The sequence below is a fragment of the Hippopotamus amphibius genome, chromosome 10, assembly GCF_030028045.1.
Source record: "Hippopotamus amphibius kiboko isolate mHipAmp2 chromosome 10, mHipAmp2.hap2, whole genome shotgun sequence".
NCBI lineage: Eukaryota > Metazoa > Chordata > Mammalia > Artiodactyla > Hippopotamidae > Hippopotamus > Hippopotamus amphibius.
The window spans coordinates 72,318,813-72,346,370 of record NC_080195.1 but is presented as its reverse complement, the minus strand read 5'-3'; the positions used below and the strand labels follow the sequence as shown (position 1 = coordinate 72,346,370).

The window sequence follows — 27,558 nt, the reverse complement described above, 5'->3', positions numbered from 1 at the left end:
TTCCACAGAATCCCCACCATGGCCTTCAAGGCCCTACCGCTCTTACTTGGTTACATACAGCTCTTTGTCTTACTAAATATATTTTAGACATACACACCTTCTACTTTTCCTGAGTGGTGAGTTCCTCGCTGCCTTGTGGTCATGCCCTGGCTAATTCCTTTGACTGAAATGTTTTTTGCCAAGATCTTGTCATCGCTTTTCCCCTTCTTAACATTCACTCCTGAATGAGATGTCACCTCCTCAGAGAGGCTATTCATATACTAACCTCCTCTGTCCCATTGCCTCCCACCCTTAATCACCTTTCATTGCACTTAACACTGCTCTAAATTGTGTTCACTTATGACTTAGTTGTTTATTAATGTTTACCTCTTCTAGATTATAAATTCCATGAGAGCAGGGACCATGTATATTCACCATCTAGACATGAGGACAGTCCTCTGTAGCATATGTAAACTCAATAAGTAGAAAGATTAGAAAGTCCTATATGCGAGCTGAAGGAGACTTATGAAACCACTTTAAGTCCATGGTAACTTGCAGCAAGCCACAAAATGTGAATTAAGACTCACATTATGCAGATTTATAATTAGTAAACCTTTAACTTCTATAAAGAACTCAGGGCTTCCTAGGTGGCGCAGTGGTTGAGAATCCACCTGCCAATGCAGGGGACACGGGTTCGATCCCTGCTCCAGGAAGATCCCACATGCCGCAGAGCAACTAAGCCTGTGGGCCACAACTATTGAGCCTGCCCTTTAGAGCCCGTGAGCCACAACTGTTGAGCCAATGTGCTGCAACTACTGAAGCCCACGCGCCTAGAGCCCGTGCTCCGCAACAAGAGAAGCCACAGCAATGAGGAGCCCGTGTACCGCAGCGAAGAGTAGCCCCCACTCACCACAACTAAAAAAAGAAAGCCCGCGCACAGCAAAAAAGACCCAACATAGCCAGTAAAATAAATAAATAAATAAATAAATTTATAAAAAAAAAAGAATTCACACACAGTGATCTCATTGCAAAAATTATAATTTTGTTTAATCCTGTCATTTTCTTAGTGGCAGATTTTAGAATTGGGAAATCTGGGTGCTTTTTTTTTAACCTGAGGAAAAATTCATCTTTGGTAACTGTAAATTTCTAAACTTTGTCTTTTCTCTTAAAGGCTCAATCTCAAGATATAGTTCCAACAATAGGATTTAGCATAGAGAAGTTCAAATCATCCAGGTAATTCATTTTATTAAACTTGTGATTAAGAAGGTATGGGTAAAAAATGTTATTAAATCTACCTAGGTATTCCTCCTACTCTTAGAAAAAGTAATTTGTTATTTCAGAAGCCCATAGATGTTAAAATATTTGTACCACTACCTCTGGGTTATTCTAAAGAATTTAGAGTTTAGATAAAGTCTGATAACTTCACTAGCAAAGAAAATATCTTTTTTATATGTTACTCATTGTAAAGTCGTATTTATGTTCAAAAAAATTCATTCTATGCCACTTGTACTTGAAAGCTGGCCCAAGTTGAATATTGTATATTCAAGGGTGGTTTCTTTGATTGAAAACAATTTAAAATTTAAGTAAAAGTTACACTTTTATTAGCTTTTAATGTAGTCTTTTTCTTTGTTTTGTTTGTTCTCTTTTATAGTTTGTCTTTTACAGTGTTTGACATGTCAGGTCAAGGAAGATACAGAAATCTCTGGGAACACTATTATAAGTAAGTATGTTTGCGGATGTTGGTTAACTAGATGATTATATTTTAATAACAGGTAATGATTAGAAATCCAAATGATTACATGGGCTAGGCTGCATTGTTTATTTTTTATATTATTTAAGTATACTTCCTAATTTAAAAAAAAAACTATAATCATACCTCACCTTATTTCTCAAATGCTTCAGATTCTTCGTGACCTTGGCCCTTGCATATGTTGTTCTGTTTTTAACGTCCTGTTCTACCCTACTTCTCTGCAGCTTAAGGTTAATATGTTCATTCTTTAGGGACTAGCTCAAAAGGTGGAATGCTGAATATGGTTACTGTTGAGGTCTACATAGTAGTAAATTTATTTCCTGTATCTCTATACTTTTCTCATTGTGAAAGAATAAGTGCATTTTAATCTACTAGACTGAAAGAGATTAAAAAGATTAAGTCTACTGTTGGCAAAACAAACCACTCGTAGTGAGAATGTAACCTCTTTCTTAGGGTAACTTATCAATATTTGTTAAAATGAAAAATGTTCATGCCCTCCATCCATAATTTTTGCTTTCAGAAAGTACAGTATGACAAGGACTACTGAGCAAAGATACACATAGAAGAATGTGTGTTGATGCATGTTGAGAATTATTTATAATGAGATTTTTTCATATCTCAATTACATGAAGAAAAAAATTATTCTTAATAAAAGTATGTGCTTAATATATATGGAGAGAGAAGAAAATTCTTAGTGGAATATGTACGGCACCATTAATAGCATTTGTTTTGGGAATAATAAGATTATAAAGGAAATTTTTATATGATTCTGTAATGTTAATTACTGTATAATTTTTGCATATTACTCTTAGAATATAAAAAAGTAATAAAGCATAAAATATAAGGAGTGCATAATTGGAAAGGAGTTAATGTTTGGAAAATATTGAAAAGGGTATTTAAAAATTGTTTCCCATAAATCTCACTACTAATAAATTTACCATTGTTAATCTTTTGGGTATGTTTCTTCTATTTCGAAATATATAGTGTACACTTTACATAATTGAGAAAGGAGCCTTCTAACATATGTACCATGTGCTATATAGTTTTCCAGTTAACATTCTCTGATAAGGGTGAGTCAGGAAAAACATGCAAAGAATGTAACTCTTATGGCAGTCTAATATTTTTCATATTGCTGTGCCAAAATTTGTTTAATCATTTCTGTATTTTTGGACATAAAGGCTGCTCTCCGTTTTTGAAGATCGTAAACAATTCTCAATTAACATATTACTGTAAACCTTTGTCATGCTTCATGTTTCCTTAGTATAAGTTCCAAAAATGAGATTACTGGCTCAAAGTGATTGAGCATTTTTAAAGCTCTTGATAGATATTTCCAACTGTCTCAGTTTCTGTATCCACTAGTAATATATGATTGTGATATTCTGCATTCATTTTTTTTAAATGATAGAAAATGGTATTAAAAAGTTGTTTTACTTTTATATGCATGTGATTACTAATGACATTGAACTTTAAATCTTAATTTGTGACTGGAATAAGTGAATGACAAAAAACATATAAATGTCCAATATATATATGAAAATATATTGAACTTAATGAGCAGTTAACAAAATGCAAAGTAAAATACTGTGTTATTAGGATGGTAAAAAATTGAAAAGAATGATAAGAGCCATGCTGGCAAGGGAGTGAGAAAAGTGCTGGTAGTGGTAGAAATTGATATAATATTTCTGGAGGATAATTTGTCAGTGTTTGTCTAAAACCTTAGATTTTGTATGTATTCCTAGAAATTTTATTCCTAAGAACAGATCTTACAGTACCAAGAAATTTTTTCACTTTGTTTAGGAGGATGTTTATCCCAAAGTTTTTCATAGTAATGAAAATTGGAAGTAACCTATGAAGTCCAACAATACAAGTTTGATACAATATTTAATGACACATCCATTGTACTTTATAACCATTAAAATAAAGGGGTGAAGGAAATCAATGATTTCTGAAGTGCCCCTGTGATCGGTAAGTGAATCCTTATACCAGTTCAGTGGCTGGTTATCAGCTTAGAAGTCAAATAGAATAAAATAAAAGCTCTTGGTAATTGTTTCACGAGACTATTTCAAATATATTTACATATACTTATGTGTCTAACTGTGTCTTAATGTAAAATGTGTTTCTCACTATGGTTATGGTAAAAAATATTTGAGAAGCACTGGTGTAGAGCTTTAATGTTTCATATAAAAGTAGTTCAAACTGTACTGCAAAAAAAGATCAAGGAAAAGGCAGTATAAAACAACAGAAGTCCATTTAAATACAGATGTAGATATTCATATATGAATATACACAAAGAAAATGTTGAAAATGATTTACATGAAAATAATGATTGTATCTGTGTAATAGGATTATGGTTTTGCTTGTTATTTTTTAAAATTAGGAAATAATTCATTAAATTTAACATATTATGATCCAAATGAAAAGAAATTATTTTACATGAAATATGACTAACATAGTTAATATATTAAATACTCATATAAACTAATAAGAAGTAGCACCAAAGCCTGTAATGATAAATGGACATAGGCCATGGTGACATAATGCGCAAGTTAGGGAATGCAAATGGATAGTAAACATAGAAAACTGTTTACGTTTATCTTTAATTTTTCTCATTCTTTATATTGTACAGAGAAGGACAAGCCATTATTTTTGTCATTGATAGCAGTGATAGATTAAGAATGGTCGTGGCCAAAGAAGAACTTGATACTCTTCTGAATCATCCAGGTACATGCATGTGTCTTTCAGTCTGTGATGTCTGTGCTTTGGAGTCTCTTTATGTATGATGTTTTGTTCTTTGGTGTCAGCAAAACATGTTGTTTACACTGTGTAATCTTTTATTTAAATTTTTTGAATTTTAAAACATATTAATTATGCAGAATTCACATCTTTACTTGCAGTACCTTATTTTTTTTTTTTATTTCAAAGCTTTTTTGCAGTGTTTTCGAGGTCTTTGACCTTTATTTCCCTGAAAATAAAAATGCCCTTTATTTCTGATTATGTAAATAATGTGTCAGTAGCAAAATATGTTGACAGAAAAAGAATAAAGAAGAAACTAAAACTCGATGTTTCAGCACATTAAAATTTTTTCGGTTACTGTCTTTTTACGTGTGTGTGTGTGTGTGTGTGTATGTGTAATCACAGCATTTCTTAAATATTTATTGGGGGAATTCTTTTAAAACAGATCTTTTCTTTTTTTAAACTACTGCCAGCCCTCCAATCCCCTTTGAAGATATCAGTATTAACAATTTGATACTTTTTCTTTCATGCCTTTATATATATTTCATATCATATATATGTACACAAACATATACAGGAACCAAAGATATATACAGTCATCTCTTCGTATCTATGGAAGATTGGTTCTAGGATCCCTAAGGATACCAAAAGCTGTGGTTGCTCCAGTCCCTTATATAAAATGGTGTAGTATTTACATAGAACCTATGCATATCCTATACCGTATACTTTATTTTTTTAACACACCTTATTTATTTATTTATTTATTTTTATTATTATTTTATGGCCGTGTTGGGTCTTCGTTGCTGCACGCAGGCTTTCTCTACTTGTGGCGAGTGGGGGCTACTCTTCATTGCAGTGTGCAGGCTTCTCATTGTGGTAGCTTCTCTTGTTGTGGAGCATGGGCTCTGGGCACACAGGCTTCAGTAGTTGCAGTGCGTGGGCTCAGTAGTTGTGGCTCACAGGCTCTAGAGCACAGGCTCAGTAGTTGTGGCATGCTGGCTTAGTTGCTCTGTGGCATGTGAGATCTTCCCAGACCAGGAATCGAACCTGTGTCTCTGCATTGGCAAGCGGATTCTTAACTACTGTGCCACCAGGGAAGTCCCTGGATTCTTTTATTTCTTTTTTCTTGTCTGATTACTGTCACTAAGATTTCCAAAACTGTTTTGAATGAAAGTGGTGAGAATTGGCATCCTTGTCTTGTTCCTGATCTTAGAGGAAATGCTTTCAGCTTTTCACCATTGAGTATGATGTTAGCTGTGGACTTGTCGTATATGGTCTTTATTATGTTGGGGTATGTTCCCTCTGTACCCACTTTCTAGAGAATTTTTTAATCATTAATGAATGTTGGATTTTTTCAAATGCTTTTTCTGCATCTATTGACATGATCGTGTGTTTTTTATTCTTGAACTTGTTAATGTGGTGTATCACAATGATTGATTTGTGGATATTGAAAAATCTTTTTATCTCTGGGTTGAATCCCACTTGATCATGATTCTTTTGATGCATTGTTGCATTGGTTTGCTAATATTTTGTTGAGGATTTTTGTATGTATGTTCATCAGTGATATTGGCCTGTAATTGTGTGTGGGGGGGGGGGTGGATATCTTTGTCTGGTTTTGGTATCACGGTTGTGCTAGCCTCATAGAATGAATTTGGAAGCTTTCCTTTCTCTGCAGATTTTGGAATAATTTGAGAAAGATAGGTGTTTAACTCATCTCTAAATATTTGATAGAATTCACTTGTGAAGCCATCTGGTCCTAGACTTATATATATATATATTTTTATAAATTTATTTATTTTTTATTGGTTGTATTGGGTCTTTGCCACTGCACACAGGCTTTCTCTAGTTGCAGCAGGCAGGACCACTCTTCATTGTGGTACTCAGGCTTCACATTGCGGTGGCTTCTCTCATTGCAGAGCATGGGCTCAGTAGTTGTGGCACACCGGCTTAGTTGCTCTGTGGCATATGGGATCCTCCCGGCCCAGGAATCGAACCCATGTCTCCTGCATTGGCAGATGGACTCCCAACCACTGCGCCACCAGGGAAGCCCTAGACTTATATTCGTTGGGAGTTTTTTTTTTAGTTACTCATTCAATTTCAGTACTGGTAATTGGTCTGTTCAAATTTTCTGTTTCTTCTTGGTTCAGTCTTGGGAGACTGTACATTTCTAGAAATCTGTCCATCTTTTCCAAGTTATCCATTTTATTGGCATATAGTAGCTTGTAGTAGTCACTTAGTATCCTTTGTATTTGTGTGGTGTCAGTTGTAATTTCTCCTTTTTCATTTCTGATTTTATTGATTTGGACCCTCTTCCTTTTTTTCTTAATGAATCTGGCAAAAGTTTTCTGTTTGTCTTTCAAAGAACCAACTTTAGTTTTACTGATCTTTTCTGTTGCCTTTTTACTCTCTCTTTCATTTATTTTTTCTCTGATGTTTATTATTTCCTTCCTTAAGCAAACTTTCAGCTTTGTTTGTTCTTTTTCTAATTCTTTTAGGTGGTAGGTTAGGTTGTTTATTTGAGATTTTTCTTGTTCCTGAGGTAAGCTTGTATCACTATAAACTTCCCTCTTAGCACTGCTTTTGCTGATCCATAGATTTTGGATCCTTGTGTTTTTATTTTCATTTGTCTCCAGGTATTTTTTGATTTCCTCTTTGATTCCTTCAGTGATCCATCAGTTGGTTAGTAGCATATTGTTTAGCCTCTGTGTGTTTGTGTTTTTTGCAGTTTTTTTTTTTTTTCCTTATAGTGATTTCTAGTCTTATACCATTATGGTTGGAAAATAAGCTAGATATGATTTAAAGTTTCATAAATGTACTGAGGCCTAGCATGTGATCGATCCTGGAGAGTATTTCATGTGTTCTTGAAAAGAATGCATATTCTGCTGCTTTCAGATGGAAGGTTGTATATATACCTGTTAAATCTATATGATCTAATGTGTCTTTTAAGGCTAGTGTTTCCTTATTGATTTTCTGTCTGAATGATCTGTCCATTGGTGAAAGAGGGCAGTTAAAGACCCCTACTATTATTGTGTCACTGTCAATTTCTATCTTTACATCTGTTAATATTTGCTTTATGTATTTAAGTGCTCCTATGTTGGGTGCATGTATATTTACAATTGGTATTTCTCCTTGGATTGATCCCTTAATCATTATGTAATGTCCTTTGTTATAAGTCTTCATTTTGAAGTCTATTTTGTCTGCTATAAGTATCGCTTCCCTTGCTTTCTTTTGATTTCCATTTGCACAGAACACCTTTTTCCATTCCCTCACTTTCAGTCTGTGTGTGTCGTTAGATCTGAAGTAAGTCTCTTGTAGGCAGCATATCTACGGGTCATCTTTTTATATCCATTCCGCCATTCTATATTTTTTTATTAGAGCACTTAATTCATTTACATTTAAAGTAATTGTTGATATATATGTCCTTGTTGCCATTTTGTTAATTGTTTTGGGTTGTTTTCATATCTCTTTTTTGTTCCTTTCTTCTTCTTTTGTTCTCTTCTCTTGTGATTTGGTGACTCTCTTTAATGTTATGTTTGGATTCCTTTTCTTTTTGTATGTGTATATCATAGATTTTTGGTTTGAGGTTATCATGAGGTATATATACATATATATGTATATATGTATATGCATATATGTATATTTATTTTAAGTTGATCTCTGTCTTAAGAGATCTCTGATCTCTTAATTTCAAATGCATTTTAAAAAGCCTACATTTGTATTCTCCTCCCCTCATTACTGTTGTTGATATCATATTTTGCATCTAATTGTTTTGTGTATCTCTTAACTATTGTGGATATAGATGACTTTACTACTTTTGTATTTTAACCTTCTGCTACCTTTGTGCATAAATGATTTCTTATCTTTACTGTACATTTACCTTTATTGATGAGCTTTTTCCTTTCATACTTTTCATGTTTCTCATTGTGTCTTTTTCTTTTTCACTTAGAGAAGTTCCTTTAATATTTCTTGTAAAGCTGTTTTGGTGATGCTGAACTCTTTTAGCTTTTGCTTGTTTGTGAATCTCTTGGTCTCTCCATCAGACATGAATGAGAGCTTTGCAGAGCAGAGTATTCTTGGTTGTAGGTCTTTCACTTAATCACTTTAAATATATTATGCAACTCCTTTCTAGCCTGCAGAGTTTCTGCTGAAAAGTCAGCTGACAGCCCTATGAGACTTCTGTTATATGTTACTTGTTGTTTTTCCCATGCTTCTTTTAATATTCTCTCTTTATCTTTAATTTTTGCCATTTTAATTACAGTGTCTTGGTGGGTTTCTCTTTGGGTTAGTCATGTATGGAACTTTGCATTTCCTGGACTTGGATGTCTGTTTCCGTTCCCAGCTTAGGGAAGTTTTCCAGCTATTAATGTCTTCAGATATGTCCTCAGGCCTTTTCTCTCTCTCATCTTTTTCACGTACCTCCATGATGCAAATATTAGTGTGCTTGATGTTGTCGCTTAAAATGTTCTTTTTTTTTCATCCTTTTTTCCTTTTTCTGTTCTGCATCAGTGGTTTCCACTACTCTGTCTTCCAGCTTTCTGGTCTTTTCCTCTGTATCATTTAGTCTGTTGTTGATTCCTTCTATTTTGCATTTCAGTTATTATATTCTTCATCTCTGGCTGTTCTTTATATTTTCTAACTCTTTGTTTAAAACTTTTAACTTCTCTTTCTGTGCATCCATTTGTCTCCTGAGTTCTTTGATCATCTTTATGATCACTACCCTAAACTCCTTCTCAAGTAGGTTGTCTCACTCCACTTCACTTAGTTCTTCCTTTGGAGCTTTTTCTTCTTCTTTTATTTGGAACATGTTCTTCTGTCAGTACATTTTCCCTAACGTACTCTTTTTATTTTTGTGTATCTTATAGGTAGGTTATATTCACCAACCTTGAAGAAGTAGCCTTTTGTAAGGGGTGTCTTATGCGTCTCAATAGTACACTCCACTCTCATCACCAGAGCTATATGCTTTGGGCATTCCCCCTATAAGGCTGTATTGGTCCTTCTGTTGTGTCGGGCTAATTACGTGGATAGTTTGGTAGGCTTGGTTGGCTCCTGGTTCATTGGTTGCCATGTCTTGCTTTGTGTGGAGTCTGCTGGCCTCTGGTTAGCAGGACCAGCTCACGAGGTAGCTGACTGCATAAACTCATGGGGTCCTGGGGCCACAGGCTGGGTTACCACTGGGCAGAGTCAGGGTCCAGGAGACCCTGGGGCTGTTGCCTGCCTACTGGTAGCTGAAGCTATGTCCTGGAGCTAGTGCTGACCTACTGGCAGGCAGAACCAGGTCCTGGGTTCTGGTTGCAGGGCCCAGGGGTCCCAAATCTGGTGTTGAATCACTGGTGGGTGGAGCCACTTCCTGACACAGTTGGATATGGGGCCCAGGGTGTCTTCAAGCTTGTGTTCACCTGCTAGGTGGGGCCAGGGCCCAGCCAGTCCCAAAGCAGGGTTTGGCCTGCTGGTAGGTGGGCTGGGTCCTCATGCTGTAGGGCTGAGGTTTTCTTATGGCTAGTGTTTGCCTACTCTTGGCTGGAGCTGGGCCCAAGGGTAGAGCAGCCTGGCTTTTGGGCAAGTCCAAGGCCCTGGGGTTCCTGGGGCCAGTGCCTTCCCCCTGGTGGGTAGAGCTATGTCCTGGCTTATCTGGCTGGAGGGCCCTGTGCTTGCATGTAGTGCCTGTGCACTGGTGTGTGGGGCCAGATCCTGGACCCTCTGGTGGGGAAGGCCTTGTCCATAGGTGGCTGTGGGCTCAGGGGATCTTAAGGCAGCCTGTCTGCTGCTGGCTGGGGCTGTGTCCATGCCCAGTTAGTTTCTTGGCCTGATGTGTCACAGCACTGTTGCCTACAGACCACTGGGCCAGGGCAAGGCTGGGTCCTAGGGCTGATAAGCTAGAGAAGGATTCCAAAATGTGGCTTGCTACCACCAGTATCCATGTGGTACAACGAGCTCTCCAGAATGGCTCCCTCCAGTGTCTTTGTTCCCAGGGTGAGCTTGACCTCTACAAGATCAGCATGTAAGTCTGACTCAGGCTTCTATCAGATTACTGCTTCTGCCCAGAGTCCTGAAGCACGTGAGATTTTGTGTGTACCCTTTAAGAGTGAAGTCTCTATTTCCCCCAGTTCTCTGGGACTCCCAAAAGTGAACCCCACTGGCCTTCAAAAGCCAGAATGCTCGGGGGGTTCATCTTCCCGGTGCAGGAGCCCTGGGCTAAGGCACCTGACGTGAGGCTCAGATCTCTCACTCCTTTAGGAGAACCTCTGCAGTTATAATTATTCTGTCATTTGTGGATTGCCTACCCAGGGGTATGGGATTTGACTATATCACAACTCCACCCTAATACCCATCGCATTGTGATTCCTTCTTTATATTTCTAGCTGTAGAGTATCTTTTCTGATATGTTCTGATCTTTTTCATTGATGGCTATTCTGCAAACAGTTGTTATTTTGGTGTGCCCATGAGAGGAAGTAAGCTCAGTGTCTTTCTACTCCTCCATTTTGCACCTGAGAGAGTAGAGAATAAACTGCATGGGGACAGTCCAGAAAATAAAAGCTCTGTGCTACAGTTTAAGAAAAACATTTGGGACAAGCAGCAGCACAGACAGGGAGCATTTTCCTCCCGCAAACACCCAAAGTTGCCTCCTCATTCATTCCTGTGGAAAATAATCACACATCTTCCACATTCTTACCGATTTTCTTTTGTTGACTTGTCTATCAGTTTCAAAAAGAGGGATATTGAAGTGTTCACTATGTTTGTGGATTAATTTGATTTTCCCTTTAATACTCTTAAATTTTGCTTTACATATTTGGAGGCTTGTCTATTAGATACACAACTTAAAATTGTTTTGTTTTCTTGATTGATTAACCCTTTTATAATTTTTAAACGCCTTTGTTTTTCTTTGCTAATACCCTTTGTCTTGAATACTACTTTGTCTGATGTTAGTGTAGCCATGCCAGTCTTCTTACACTTAAACATATGTGTAATATGTTTTGGAAGCCTTTTACTTTCAGCTTGTTGTGTCCTTATGTTCAAAGTGTGCTTCTTGTAAACTTCATATCTTACTTTATTCTGAAATTCTCTGCTTCAGGATAAATTCCAGCCGGACTAAATATTTAAATATAAAAATTACACCATTACAGCAATGGAAGAAACTATGGGAGAATTTTTTAAATCATTTCAGGGCAAGAAGAGTCCTTTCTAACTATAATACAAAACCCAGAATCCTACAAAAAAATTGTTGAATATAAAAAGGTTTTGAATGGCAGAACGAACCGTGAGTAGTCAATGGCAAATGACCAGCAAGAAAAATATATTTTCACTTCATATCATAGCTATAGGACTTATTTCCTTACTACTTAATATGTTCCTATAAATTAATAAGAAAGTAAAAACTTAATAGAGAAATGGGGAAAGGATATAATAAGGTAGTTCAGAAACAAAGGAAATATAAACATCTTTCGAATACATAGAAAGATTTGACCTTTCTCAAAACAGTGTATGTCAACACATTCTGATAGTATTTTTTATCTGTCACCTATCATGTAGAAAAATCAAAAAGTTTGATAACACTCTTTTGGCAAGGGCAGTGGAAACACTCATTCTTCTATATTGTTGGTGAAATTAAATTAGTACAATTTTTGAGAGAAGGCAGTTTGGTAATCACTATCAAAAATAGGAATTTACATATCCTTTGACCCAGCAATTCCACTTCTCAAATTTATCCTATAGATGTTCTGGCCCCTGTACAAATTTTTTTATGTACAAATTTATTCATTATATCATTGCTTATAGTTATAAATACTGGCAACAACACAAATATATCTCAGTTGGGTACTGGATAAATAAACTACGGTACATAGTACTAGAAGACAGGACATTCACAACTGTTAAGATAATGGTGAAACTGCTCTATATGTACTGTTATGGGACAATCTCCAAGCTATCAAATTAAGTGAAAAGCAAAAGGTATAAAATAGTGAGAATAGTCTGCTATTTGTATAAAGAATAGTATATAATAATTGTTTGCAAATATGTGAAGTACTTATAAAAAGATGCCAAGAAACAGATGATATGGGTTGCCTCCTCTAGGGAGGACAGGTGGATGGCCTAGGACAAAGCTGGGAGGGAGGAGATTCTTTTGCTGCATACAATTACGTGTCTTCTGAATTTAAATGTATTATGCATTCAAAAGTGAAAAAATGCTTCAAAAATTGTAACAAGGTAAAAACATCTTGTTAAAGTATCTAGTTTACTTGTTATACCACAACTATGATATAAAATCAGGATCCATTTTATACTCCTATGTCTGTTTGAAGTTTGCCTCCTTTTTGTTGACAGTAAAAATGAAACAAAATATTTGATCCTTTTCTAGGTGCTATTCAGTAACTGTTTAATGAGACCCGCACTCCCACCTCATCCAACTTTGGTTTACAGTTCCAACCAGAAGGCAGATAATCTTAGGAAGAAGTATTTTTTAAATTCTCTTGACACTCAAATAAATGCTTGACAGTATATGTCTTTAAATGTTTATGTATGTGTGATATTGGAAGAAGTGATTGGAAAACAGTTTTAGTGGATTTTGGTTTTAAGGATTTGGGAGAAAATACCGAAAAAAGCTGGAAGTGTGATGATAGTCTTGTTTTCTCTTTTAGATATTAAGCACCGCCGAATACCAATCTTATTCTTTGCAAACAAAATGGATCTTAGAGATGCAGTAACATCTGTAAAAGTGTCTCAGTTGCTGTGTTTAGAAAACATCAAAGATAAACCATGGCATATTTGGTAAAGTTTTATATTTATTTCTCACTTTATCATTCTGAAAAAAATCTCTAAACTTTAAGGATTTTTAACAAGCTCACTTTATAAGTGACTTAACATGGTAGGATGTAAGGTAAGGATTTTATTTTATAGAATTGTGGCTTGCAGGTATTCATTAATATATTACTGTTAAAACCTTTTCAAATCTTTTTAGGGATAGAAAAATAAAAACAACTCTTTAAAAGAACAACTTAAACAACCCACTTACTAACCCAACCATAACCACACTGATTTCCTTCTGCATATTGAATCAGCCAACCACAGTCCCATCTCAAGGCATTTGTACTTGTCACTCCCTTTGTTGGAATCATTCTTTAAAGTAACTTTTCCCGTTGCTATTGCACTTCCTTCAGGAAAGATACCTCTCTTGATAACTCAGAAATATCACTATACCTTACCCCTGTCTGTTGGTTTTCCTTACTTTGCTTTATTTTTCTAATGCTATATGACCTCTTCTTTTTTTCTTTTTTGTTTTATTGTCTGTTTTCCTACACTAGTGCATTAGTACCGTGAGAGATGGGATTTCATTGATTTTGTTCACTCCATAACCCCCAGAATAGTAATGGTAGCTGCTACTTAGTAGATACACAATAAATATTTGTTGATATGAATAAATAGAAATGTAAAAATTAATCTTATTTGGACTCTTAAATAATTAGTGTCTGAAATTATTATACATTGTTTATTTGGAAAGCAGTTTCTTACTAGTATATTAACTCCAGTGTGCCTTTCTACCAAAATGTTCTAACAAGGATAACCAGAAGTTATATATTAGATAGAATTTTAATTCCTACCACTACCTTATGTTAAATTAAGCTTCCTTGTATCCATCCACCTGCCTCTACCTGCTGGAAGATATCATTTTCTTGCCATTTTCCCCCTTTTTATAAGAAGATATCTATAGAGAAAGGCTAAACGTAGAGGCAAAGAAATCTAGAAAACAAGGAAGTAGAGCTCAGAGAAGAACTTTAAGAGCTAACCTTGGTGCTGAAAGAGTAATACTATGGAGAAGAGTTTGAGAAAGCCCTTGAAACTTTTCAGTACCCAAGGCCGCATATCTCAAGTAAAACCCTCCTTACTTGGGAAATCAGAGGAAAAGTCAGTGTTTACTAATTGATTCTTGAGTTGAAATTTGAGGTTCTGTGGTATTTGGTTGGTAGAGAAAGGAGGGATTGGGGTAGAGAAATATCCTAAGATAGAACCTTTGTATTTTTGTAAATCATACTTAAATTGATAACATCTAAAGTAGAATAATTTTTAATTTTTACATTGTGTTGTGATTGCTTTGATAGAAAATACAGCATTCAGAACATGGGTCTAATTAGTAAAAGATGCAGTCCTCTTAATTTTGAAGTAGAAATTAATTTTGCAAGTGGAAAAATCTCTTTCTACTTAAAATAATTAACAATTGAACTTTAAGAGATTTATTTATTTTATTGTGACACCTACTTTTTAGTGAGAGAAAAAAGTAATATCTTATGCTATAAGGATATGGATTTATAGCATAGTGCCAGTTTCTATATCTTCTGTGCAGCTTATAGAAGAATGCCAAGTTATTCTTTTAAATTTATCTAAAATTTTGACTTCTCCTTAATTCAAATTGAACATCTCACTGAGTTCCAATTAGTGTTTCACTTGTTAAGTTTGTTTTTTTATTTTTTGCAATACTTCTAAAGTATGGATGAAATTAAAAATACATTTATCCTTTAATTTTAGAGAAAAAAGTAGCACTCAGTGATACAGAGATAAAATATTGCATCTCTTTTGCCTTTGGTACAAGCAAATTTGGGCAGTAAAGAAGAAATAATAGAGAAGTATAGTCCAGAAAATTAAAAGAAAACTTTTTTGGTTTATTGTTTACCATTGTACTAAACATAGTCAACTCTGATTTTCAGTATTGATTGTGTTATTGTTCTCCCCATGTGTTCTTTGACTAAATCCCTGATGTGGTATATGTACATATTTGCTTTTTTACTATCTTGTAGGGGAGACAAATAATAAAACAAGTACATAGATGTATAAAATGTCAGTTGGGAGGATGAAAAAAAATAAAGTAGAATACTAAAAGAAAGAATAATGGACATGGTCCCTCTCTGAGATCTAATTAAAGTCAGGAGCAAATCACACAAAGGTTTAGAAGAATAACTGTCCAGATAGAGAGGCCAGCAAGTGAAAGGCTCTTGGATGAGAATGTGCCTGGTGTTTTCTAGGAACAGCAAGAAGTCCATGCTGGCTGGAACAAAGAGATCTAGGGGGAAATTGTAGATGAGGCCACTGAAAAATAACCAGGGGCCATGTCACATACGACCTTGTAGGAAATGGTAAAGACTTTGGCTTTTATTCCAGTTGCAAGTCTTATGGTTTATTTGAAAGGAAAGGTAGAATTTAAACTTTGGGAAATTATTAGGAAAAGATGCAGGGTTTTTAGTAGGGTAGTGACACGGCCACCAAGGGGAAAGGATTTCTTCATGGTACTGTACTCTTGTTTTGGGACTAGAAGTTTGTGGTAAAGTTAATACATTGGTCTTTCTTGATATACGTATTTCAGTTACTGATGTTTTGCCGTTAGTATAGTTAATTCATAGTTTGCTTTGAATAATTGTGTATCTTATGCTGTTTGTTTCTGTCTTCCTATTTTAAAATAATTCTATGATAAGTCATATTCTTAGTCTAACAAGTAATTCCTTGGAAGTGATTTCTCTTTTCATTAAAATCAAATTAACTGTTTTAAGGTAATTTAGTACATTTTAAAATCATGCTTCAGCACACTGAAAGGAACCCTTAATCATTCAGAAAATCAAATTATGTATTCTAATTATTATTAAACAATTATATTTTGAAAGGAAATAGCTGTATCAGTAACCTGTTACGAGAAAGTGTTAGTCTGAGTCTTTGAAAAGGATTATTTTATACTCTAAAACTCCTCTGCATTTTATTATTTTAGTTAATATAACTTAATTTTTATTATTTATAAAATAATGTCACAATAAGGATTTAGGTTTACTCTCAAGAATGGAAAGACGGTGAAAAGATCCTGTGTTCGGTGTTTTATTACATGTCAAATATTTAATTCTTAGAATAATCACATGAGGCCAATAGTAGTATTCCCCCATTTTACAGAGGCAAAAACCGAAGGTAGAAGAGTTAAACAACCTATCCAGGTTTCTGAAGCCAACAAATACAAAACTATGGTTGAAATCTACTGGGATTTTTTTATTCTATCAGTTTACCAAAGTTACAATTACGAGTTTATACCTTTTAGATATCAAATTTTATTTCAAATAAAGTTACTCCATCCTATGGCTAAATTACAACTGAAGTAAAGCATTTCTAATAAATAAATGCTATTGAATCATTGGGGCTAGTAGGGGCAAAGTAGGATGGTGTATTCTATAAAACTTTTCCACTACTGTGAGAATAACTCAAAGTATGTGTTTTGTTAATGCCAGTCTGAGTAATAGTCCTAGAATAGTAACTTTTTAGTTGTACACTTTTCCAAATGTCCATATAAATTATGAGTAATTTTCTCGTGTCTTGCTCCTGAATACTCAGACTTTTATATCCTATATATATTGTTTCAGTGCTTCACCAGTTTTGCTCAGATATGTTACTAGAACATATTAATTTGCTATATGGCAAATTATAATTATTTATTCTTGTAGTTTTATGATGTAATGAAATGGATTTTTTTATGGATTTTATTTCAGTGCCAGTGATGCCATAAAAGGAGAAGGACTGCAAGAAGGTGTAGACTGGCTTCAAGGTACATCACAAAATACTGTGCATCTTCAGCCTTTATTTCTTTTCCATTCACATTTTCTTTCCTTTTTTACAGTTTATTTTTATTATATCACTGCCTTTTTTCCTCTCATTTCCATTTGTTTCTGCTATCAGAAAAAACAATACAGTAAGTATCCAATACCTTGCTCAATTTGCTTTCAATTACATTTTTATAAAGGACTTATTTAAATAAAGTGCTTACATCAATATACATGACAACTCTAGAAAATAATTTTAATTTATGGCAACAAATTTCTGTCAGATCTAGTAATAGAAGCACATTTGAAGTTTGGGACAAATTTTAGACCTTACTGTCAATAACTAAAAATAAATCTTCATGGCATTGTATCTTTCAGGAATCATGCTATACTCCATATATAGCTCCATTTATACATGGCATTTTTATACAACTTTTAATACTCATATATATGGGATTTTAAAAATATATATACTTATTTATTTATTTATTTGGTTGCACCAGGTCTTAGTTGCAGCATGCAGGCTCCTTAGTTGTGGCATGCAAACTCCTAGTTGAGGCATGCATGTGAGATCTAGTTCCCGGACCAGGGATCAAACCCCGGCCCTCTGCATTGGGAGCACGGAATCTTAACCACTGTGCCACCAGGGAAGACCCAGCACTCATATTTAGTATTATATATACTGTTACTCTATTAGTGTTTTGTATATCACAGTCTACTTCTTATTCCTCAAAATAGCTATCATACAGGCTTCCTATACCAGGGAATAAATTAAGATATATCATTTTCCCTAAGGTTACATTGTTTACTAGACACAGGAATGGCCTGAAGCACAGTGCCCCACAGAGAGCAACAGAATGTGAATGTGAATGAAACCAAGCTCTATAGGTCCTTCTTATTACAGGATCCTGAAGGTCAGCCAAAAAATTTCCGTTTGTGAGCAAGACAATTGAGGATGGTTTCTATTAGAAATCTCTCTGCCCTCAACAAGGGTGAAAAACAGAGATTATAAATTCTAGCGTAGTCTTGTGGCTTTAAATTTAATTTCTTCTACATAACCCTTTTAATTCCAGTTATATGTGATTTTTTTTTCTCTTCTGTATGTCATGGTGGATCTAAGAATAGCCTGTTTGCCCATACATAAAGAAACATAATGTTTCTTTGGTTCAAAATAATAAATGTACATCTGATAACGGTTTCTATGTTATTAGTAAAATATGGTGTTTTAGTTAACTGCACAGACTATTGTATTTTTTTTCTCTTTTGCGTTTATGTAGTCATCATGACATTTACCATTAAACTGCCAAGAACTTTCTAGTTATACTTTACAATTAAGTGAAACTTAACTGATAACCTCTAGCAGTTCTCAGAAGAACCAGTGTGATTTTTCTGTGAACACACCAACTTAGTTTCTCAGACTGTGTAAAGAAGTAGTCAAAGTGACCAATAATGGGACTGATTCCCACATACAACAGATAGGTTACAAAGGAACATTCAGAGAAGATACTAGAAGCATATTTTCAGCCTTTATTTCTTATTTTACAAGTGCTTACTGTTGTTCACAGTGGAAATATAGCATGGATGGAAACCCCACAATTTCTGATAATAAAGTAATTGAAAGCACAGTACTTACTGAAAATAGGTTGCTGGTCATCTGAATTTTAAATTGTAGATCTCTGTGGTTTTGGGGGGATTTTTTTTTTTTTTTTTTTTTTTTTTTTTGGTTTTATTTTCTCTGTAACAATGAGGCCACTAGGTGTCAGTAACGGTCCAACATCACAGTGCCACTTGCCAACTCTGGTCTTACCTAATTTTTGAGTCTTTGACTTTTCTGATCCATTATCTTTGCATCTTGCCTCCCAAGTCTTTGTAAGAAGGATAGATTATTGGAAAATTTTTTGTGCCCTTGTGTTGCCATATTATTTTATGTAGCCTTTACAACAATTCTCTGCAAGGTAAGTAGTAGTATCCCCATTTTATGTGGGAGCATGGAATAGTAGTAAAAAGCACTTGGGCTTTCGAGTCTAGCAGGTTTATTCTACTACTTATTAACTAATGTCTCTGATTATTGTACAAAAATAATTTTCTTCATCTGTAAAATTAAAAAATAAAATGTCAAAAATTGCCATACAAATTAAATGAAATGCTGGTGTTAAAGTGCCTAGCATAAGAAAGCACGAAAAAAATGTTTAATTCACCCTTTTACCTAACTTCTCTATTTAGCAGAGGAGGAAACTTAGTATGTAGATTTTAAAGTACAAGGATGAGTCAAAAATTATCCACACTCTGGCTATAGAATTTATGTAATTAACTTATAGAAAAAAATATTTTTTGACATAATTTCCTTGCTTTTCAATACACTTTGTCCGTTTGTCAACAAGCTTTCATATTCCCTCATTAAGAAATGTTTTAGGCTGAGCTGTGAGCCATGAATGCACCGTTATCTTTACTTCTTCATCAGAAGTGAATCTTCATCCTTGTAGGGCTGCTTTCAGGGGACCAAACAGGTGAAAGTCCAATGGAGCAAGATTAAGACTCTAGGGAGGATGCTTTAACACCTCAAAACAGAGTTTTTGCAAGTGTCGACATTGTGGACAGAAGCGTACGGACGTGCATTGTCATGCAAGATCACAACACCCTTGGATAGCAGTCCTCTGCATTTAATCCGAAGTTTAGGCTTCAGCTGTTCAATAAGCATCTCACTGTAACGAACACTGTTGATTGTTGAACCTTTGAGCCATGGCTGATTTGCATATGATTTGCCACATAACCCACTGTCACTTATCTATTCCACAGAATCATTTCACATGTACGCTCAGTGTTGTCATCAGCTGTTGACGTAGACGGGCATCTGGCTCCTTCTTGATGGCTAACACTTGTGCAACCTTCCTTGAAATTCTCTATCCATTCATTCACACTTCTTCACGACAAACACTTTCTCCGTACAGCACACAAAGTCTTCAATAAATAATGGCACCAGGTACACCCTCAGACCACAAAAAATGAATCACTGCACACTGCTCTTCTTTTGTGCAAATCACAAGTGGGGTATCCTTCTTGCTCACACCGCAGTTACAAATGAACTGATGTAACATATTCACACCTGCACAGCAGTGACTGGGGAGATTGTAGCCTTGAACAGAAAGCACTGATAAGACAGTGCAGAAAACAGAAGTTTTAATATAACCAGAACGCAGATAATTTTTGACTCACCCTCGTATATCAGTTTGGTTTTGAGTAGGAGATCCTTTGTTTATAATTTCTGTGTAATAGTAAATGGTTTACATTTTTGATGCTCCTGTCTCTCTGGATTTGAAAAGAGGTAAAAACCTACTTTGCAAAATAGGTAGCAATAAATATAGGAAACTAGTTAGTACCTATAACTGTTAACTTATGAGCCAAAAGTTTTTCTATAAATCCATCAAAGATGTTCAGAACTTATATCTCTTCATTTTTCTTGCAAAATTCTGAAATCCCCTAGCATGATAAACAAGAAGGCCTCTGGTTCATTTTGGACCAATTTAATCTTATTATTTTAACTTTAAGTTTGAAAAATTGGGGGTAAAATATTAAATGACACATTTTGTGCCATGATTCCATTCTCTTTTGGAAGGGTTCTCAATAATTACCTATGCATTACAGCCCAAAGATAAAAACCCGTGAGTAGACTATGAAGTATTTTTTAAAGCCACCAGAGAATATACAGAAACCATTGCAGAGGTATAAGTTGTTTTCTAGCTCTGAAACTTTCAAATGAGATGTTTATAAAAAGAAGTCCTCCCAAATGACTAATGAAACTTATTCATTGTATCACTTTATATGTGAAAAGTTAATAATGCTTCCAGGTTTTAATATAAGAATTTTATAAACTATGCATATGGGTATTCCAGTGAAAGAAGATTGAACACACACTTAGTTTCGTCCTGTCTTCAGATCGCACTAACAGTAAAGAGTCTTTTGTTTAAAGACATTAACCCATTAATCTCATTAACAGTAAGAGACTTTGTTTAAAGACATTTAACCCAAAAAGAATGGGAGCAACAAAAGTGGCAACCAGATTTTGTGGCAACCACATTTTGGAAGCTGAATATTTGATGAATGTTGAATAAATTAACAGACCTGAGAAAGCAGAATTCTAAGCTAGCACTGGAGAAAGCTGGAAAGCATCCTAATTTACATTGCAGATCCCCTCAAAGGCTCAGAAATTGATGGAAATTGGAAATAAGGATGAGGTGAGACTGAAAGAAGACACAGTTGTACCTCCTTGCCCCAAAAGAAGACTGAAGTTTCATTCTTTGCAGAGTCAAGTAGTATCCCCGGACTGGCAAACGCCAAGGACAACTGTGTGTGGGAATGCTAAACTGAAAATGAGAAGGAACTGAAAGTTTCATACTGAAGGTTATAACCTTCTCCTATTTCTCTTAGAAGACACTGGCAATAGGTAGGAGATAGAAAGCCCACTTTGAGAAATCAGACCAGCCTAACGAAAAGATCTAGAGTATTAACATCAGAAATTCTCGAGGAAATGGCTTAGCTAGATACACTAAAGATCACTTTTGACAAGCCTCACACATGTAACAAAGTTCCAGTCAGCTTTAAGTGTTCACTCATGCATATGAGAAGATAGCAAAAGATCATCAAGCATTTGAAGATCAAAACATTAGGAATTATGGAACATAAACAAAAAAAGCTGGTTAGAAGAAAAAGACTCTAGGGAGAACATTTGAAAAAACTATTTGAGTAGCCTCAAAGAGATAAGAGAAGGTATTATTTTCATGAATATGACAAGAATACTACTTGAATAAGAACCAAGAACAAAAAACATGAGTTATTGGAAAATAATAATAGGAATGGAAAACTCAATAAAAAGATAATACAGAGACAATCTCTCAGAAAGTGCAAAAAAAGACAATGGAAAGGAAAGATAAGAAAGTAAGGTGTCATTTTAGGAGGCCCAATATCCTAATTCTGAAAGAGGGAGAACAAAGAAAATAGAGGGGAGAAAGTCATCAAATAAATCATCAAACAGTATTTTCCAGAACTGCATGATGAGTTTTTAGTTGCAAAGTGCTCTTAAGAACCCAATGCAGTAGATAAAAATATTCCCACACTAAGGTGCATCATTATTAAAATCAACAGTGGAAGACAGTGGAAGATTCTACAAGTTTCCTGAGAAGAAAATAAGAGGTTTTATCTAAAGGATGAGGAAACAAAGTAGCAATGGACTTCTCACCAGCAACACTTGTAAGCAATGCCTCAAAAAATCTAAGGAGAAAGTAATATTCTCCGGCAGTATCAGTGTATTGTAACTGTATACAAGGCATCTTCAGCCATGTAAAGTCTCGGGAGTTCACTTTCTATACCATTTACTGAGGTAGCCACTGAGGTGTACTTATCAAAAACAAAGGAATAAACCAAGAAGAAAAAATAAGGGACCACGAAATAGGAAAATCTGCGCAAAAGAGTTGGGAAGGATCCCTAGGATGATAGTGGAGATCCTAGAATGATAATGGAAGGTCTCATGTGAAAATAACTGGGCAAGCATGGAGAACAACTGGTTCAGATTAAAGAGTTTTGCACAAGACTCTAAGGGAGAGTTCTTCAAGAAAGTGAAATTGAGCAACTATATATTATGTTTCATAATATAAAAGGTTGAAACAGTGTGAGAGCAGTGGGATTGAATTAATGTTAAGTACATTAAATAATAAAAACAAAAAACTGAGGCAGGGTTGAGGATGAAGAGCAATTATCAACTGCATGGAAAACAAAATGTAATAGAAGAAAGGAAAAGTAACCGGCATATATCACTTGTTTCAGCTGTGAATAGCATTCACATAGTCATCCTATTGATGACTGCGTTACTGTGTTAGCAAAATTGGGAGTATTGGTTGCATGATGAGGATGGCAGAAGAACAGTGTACAAGTCTGTGAGAACTGAAGCCCCGTATTACACTAAAGGAACTGATATTTCAAGAAGTAATAAAAGCATATTATTTAGAGATACACAGGTAATCACCGTAAAGGGAGTTGAAAGTAGTTGCCAGTGAAAGGAGAAAGAGGAGATGAAGCAGGGGACTACTGTTTTTATACAACTTTGTAGAACTAGTTGACTTTAACTAGGTGCATGTACAATGACAAAAATAAAAACTATAGTGTGAATTGTGCTTTAAAAAAAAAAAGTGTTTGCATAGGTTTCTACCATGTTCTTATAAATTTGTCTTTGATTACTTTAGAAAATGGATTTTGCACTGTAGAGACTGATAAATTTTTATTTGGTTTTTGTTATCAGATCAGATCCAGGCTGTGAAGACATGAAAAGATAGTATTTGGAAACCTCAACAATTTTCAATTCAAGGAATATATATGAAGGCAAACTGAATACTTTAAATTTTTTGAAAGTTGTTTTCACATCTAAGAATACTTGATAATGTTCTGCTTGTATTTATGGACTCTGAATGAGGTTTTTAAGAACATAGGACTTCAGGTATGCTAATCTGGCCATTAATTGTATAAAAACTAAATCTTTCCTATGAAGGGCTCCCTCCCCAGAATTATCAACTTCTTGGTAAAGGTCTACATTTGATTGTAATTACAATGTGTAAAGTCAGAGTTATCTCAGTATCTCATCATAATTTGTATCATTAATGCATTTTTTAAATTGTCTTCTAAAAACTTAGCTTATAATATGACTTTGTAGTATGATTGTGCTTGTGAAAAGTAACTTTAAATATTTATATGGGACCATAGGTATTTAATATATTTAAAGTTTTACTGTATGTCACCATCAATAAAACATAAAATGTAACGTACCAGCTAGTGTGCTTTGTATGCTGAAAAGAATAATGCTGTGTTAATATGGTATTTGGCGTTTTACTGTCAAACATTTGTAAATTATCTGAGACCAAGTTAAATTGAATTTATTTATTTAGTGAATATATAGGAAACATCTCTGTACCTATACTAGTTTGGCATTATCCTAGGCAATGGTGGTGCAAGGTAAATGAAACATATTCCTTACCCTCAGGGAACTTAAAATTTAATAAGGGAGAATTTGAGAATCTTTTCATACATAGTATCTAATTTTATTTCTTTGGCTGGATGAAAATTTTACATTTTAAGAGGTATAAAAATGAATTAATATGATTCTTCTGACTTCTTTCTTCCTGTGAAATGTCTCCAGTTTACTGTGGTACTTTGTTAAAATAGACTGTGACTCACCACTATTTTTCCCTGAGCACAAACTTCTACAAAAATATTATTTAGAATTTAAAACATATCTCTGCCATCTACTGTATGCAAATTGTGTTACTTCTCACAACTTAGAGACTACTTATAATTGTAAACTCTAAATAGAAGCTTTCATTTTTAATTAATCACTGGAAAACAGTGAATAGAGCAATGGTGTGAATGCTGAAAAATATTACATATAAAGAAGTGTAATATATAGTGTGTTACATCTTAAATATCCTTAACTGTGAAAATGAAAAACAAAAGGCAAAAGTTAAGTGAGTAATAAAGATGCCTTAGAGGGCCAGGACAGGGAGGGTGGGAGGGAGTCGCAGGAGAGAGGGGTTATGGGGATATGTGTATAAATACAGCTGATTCACTTTGGTGTACCTCAAAAGCTGGTACAAGAGTGTAAAGCAATTATATTCCAATAAAGAGCTTAAAAAAAAAAGATGTATTATGGAAAATACAGTAGGTGGTATGTTTCACAGAGATTTGAATAATTTTAAAATTTCAGTAAAAGTTCTATAATCCAGTTTCTCTTAGTCCAGAAATCCCAGTGATTTGGAATTTGGCAAATTGAAAGTTATCCAGAATACTCCAGTAATCCAGCATTTTAGCCAGCTTGCCAGCCTCTCATAAATTGTTTTGATGAGGATACAAAGTAAATCTCATTAATCTAGAGTTGCCTCATATATAAAAAAGACATGAAGATGAAAACACTGTAATTCAACAAAAAAACTGATATGCTGTAACTATTTTAGGAAGATGAAGAAAGGGGTGTTTTAAGAGAATTCAAATCCTCATCTACCATTAGGTAACAATAACAGTAATAATAGCTATCACTATATTTTGAACAAGATATTACATGTATAGGATTTCATATTATATACTCCTCACAATAACCTTATGTAGTAGATTCTAGTATTTGTTTTATAGACAAGAAAACTGAGGCCTAAAAAAGTTGTTTAAGGTCATAGAGCTAGTAATCGTGGTGCTGGGATTCAAAACCAAACAGTCTGTTTAAAATGGATGTTTCAAGAGCTAAGACTATTACTGATTGTAGAAATATAGAGATATTATGCCATAAGAATAACTAAAAGGATGGAAAAATCTCTCGCTTGGAGGGGGGAGACCAGGATGGGGGTGGCAGAGGTCAGGGACAAGGGGCTACTGTTTTTTCCTTATTGCTTGTCTTAAGTCTATTAACACTTCAACATTTAAACTCTGGGTAGATATGACTATGATAAAAATAATTCTTAAAACTGTGTTGATTTTTTGATACTAGATTAATTAGTATTCCACAAACTATAGTAATTCACACCTGTGCAAATATGCAGAAGAGAGTAGTTTCCTTTGTTTCCATGATCTCCAGATCTAGTTTATAGTCTGTAAACGTCCATTCATAGTGTACATTTTCACGTAAAGATTGTGTAGAAGCAAGTTGGGCTACAGTGGTCACAGCATGCCATGTAAGTGTGTATACACTGAAGTTATTGCATTTGTATTTAACATATTATGCAATTAAAATATATTGCGTTAAAGCTCAAGCAAGCATTTTGTTGTTGTTGTTTTATGTCTAGGCATCACTGTGTTACAAAGTTTAATTTATTAAGTTCCACATTTCAATATGATGCAAAATGTTCCAAAGTTAGCCTATTGTATGTTTTTCATTTAAATATTTATGATATGGCCCTATTCAGCCTGTGCCTAATAAATCACAGAAGAGCTGAGTTGTGTGTGTTTATGTATAAAAAATATATACACATGTGTATATATATTTAAAATATATATATATTTTAAGTTTAGGCTTTGAAGGTAAGCCTGGTTTTTGTTTTTCATTTTTATAAATTGTTTATTTATCAGTTTATTAGCTGCATTGGGTCTTCGTTGCTGCATGCAGGCTTTTTCTAGTTGCAGCAAGTGGGGTCTACTCTTTATTGCAGTGCACAGGCTTCTCATTGCAGTGGCTTCTCTTGTTGCAAAGCATGGGCACTAGGCACACGGGCTTCAGTAGTTGTGGCATGCAGGCTCAGTAGTTGTGGCTCAAGGGCTTTAAAGCGTAGGCTCAGTAGTTGTGGTGCATGGGCTTAGTTGCTCCACAGCATCTGGGATCTTCCTGGACCAGGGATCAAACCTGTGTCCCCTGCATTGGCAGGTGGATTCTTAAGCACTGCGCCACCAGGGAACTCCTATATTTTTCATTTATAGGTTGTCTGCTAAAAATTATGAATTGTCTTCTGATTACTTGTTATTTTTTTCCCTTTGAAATATTTGTCCCACTGTATTGTGATTTCCATAAATATATGCACTTACTTTAGAGAAAGCTTAAGGCAAATACATCCTGCATGTAACTCTGGTACATTAAAATACTGTAGCATTTTAACTGACATTGCATGTTTTCTGGTTTCTGATTATTCCCTCTTGCTGCTTAGTTAAAAAATAAATAAAACCAATATTAAATGCTCACTTAAATGGATGTTAAAATAGGTTTGTTCATTTCTGTGACTGGAATGAAATACTTTGAGAAATGGTTATTGTGTTTAAATATTTCAAGTAACATAGTTATTACATTTTTATCGTGAATCTTTCTCATTAAGGATGTTCATTCTGGGGTTTGCAAGGAGCTGCCTCAGGACCATTACTGACTCTTCCCTCTGATCATTCAATTTTAATGCCACGCTTGGCAGCTTCATGAACATATAGTATTAAGCTTTTTTCTAGTGATTTAGAATAAACCAAAAAGGACAAATTAAATTCTTCTCCAAATTTCAAGTCACTGAGTAATGTTAGAAGTCATAGAGGAATAGTAGGTACTTTGAAAATAAAATTTAGTTGGAAATATAGTAGTAATAATAAACATTTTTATAGTTCTTACTGTGTGTGCCAGCCACTTTCTAAGCACTTTATATTAATTCATTGAATCCTCATAACAACTCTATGAGGTAGATGCTGGTATCTCTATTATGTACATCACGGGTCAGCAAACTACTAATCTGTTTTTGTATGGCCCTTGAGCTAATAATGGTTTTATGTGTTTAAAGTGTTATTAAAAAAAAAAAAAAAAAAAAAAAGAGCAACAGATACTGTATGTGGCCCACAGAGCGTAAAATTATTTACTTTCTGGGGCTTTACATAAAAACTTTGCTGACCCCTATTGTACATGATGAAAGTGAGGCAAAGGAGATTAAGTAACTTGCCTACAATCCCATTGCAAATAAAGAGAGGACCCCAGATTTTGAGTCTAGACTATCTGGCTCCATAATTTGTGTTCCCAAACTCTACAAGCCTTCTTGAAAAGCTAAAGATCAT

General features: G+C 34.7%; 1 protein-coding gene across 1 annotated transcript in view; it reads left to right on the top strand.

Annotated features, from left to right (window-relative positions):
* The window catches only part of ARL6 (ADP ribosylation factor like GTPase 6), a 36,168-nt gene extending 9,576 nt beyond the window's left edge, over positions 1 to 26,592 (top strand). Inside the window, exons 3-8 of the mRNA XM_057696169.1 lie at positions 1,151 to 1,212; positions 1,631 to 1,699; positions 4,356 to 4,450; positions 13,096 to 13,225; positions 16,969 to 17,024; positions 23,309 to 26,592. Coding sequence (XP_057552152.1) covers positions 1,151 to 1,212; positions 1,631 to 1,699; positions 4,356 to 4,450; positions 13,096 to 13,225; positions 16,969 to 17,024; positions 23,309 to 23,334 — 438 coding nt within the window. The 3' untranslated portion in view covers positions 23,335 to 26,592. The remainder of the gene's footprint in view (positions 1 to 1,150; positions 1,213 to 1,630; positions 1,700 to 4,355; positions 4,451 to 13,095; positions 13,226 to 16,968; positions 17,025 to 23,308) is intronic.
* The last annotated feature ends 966 nt before the right edge of the window (positions 26,593 to 27,558 follow it).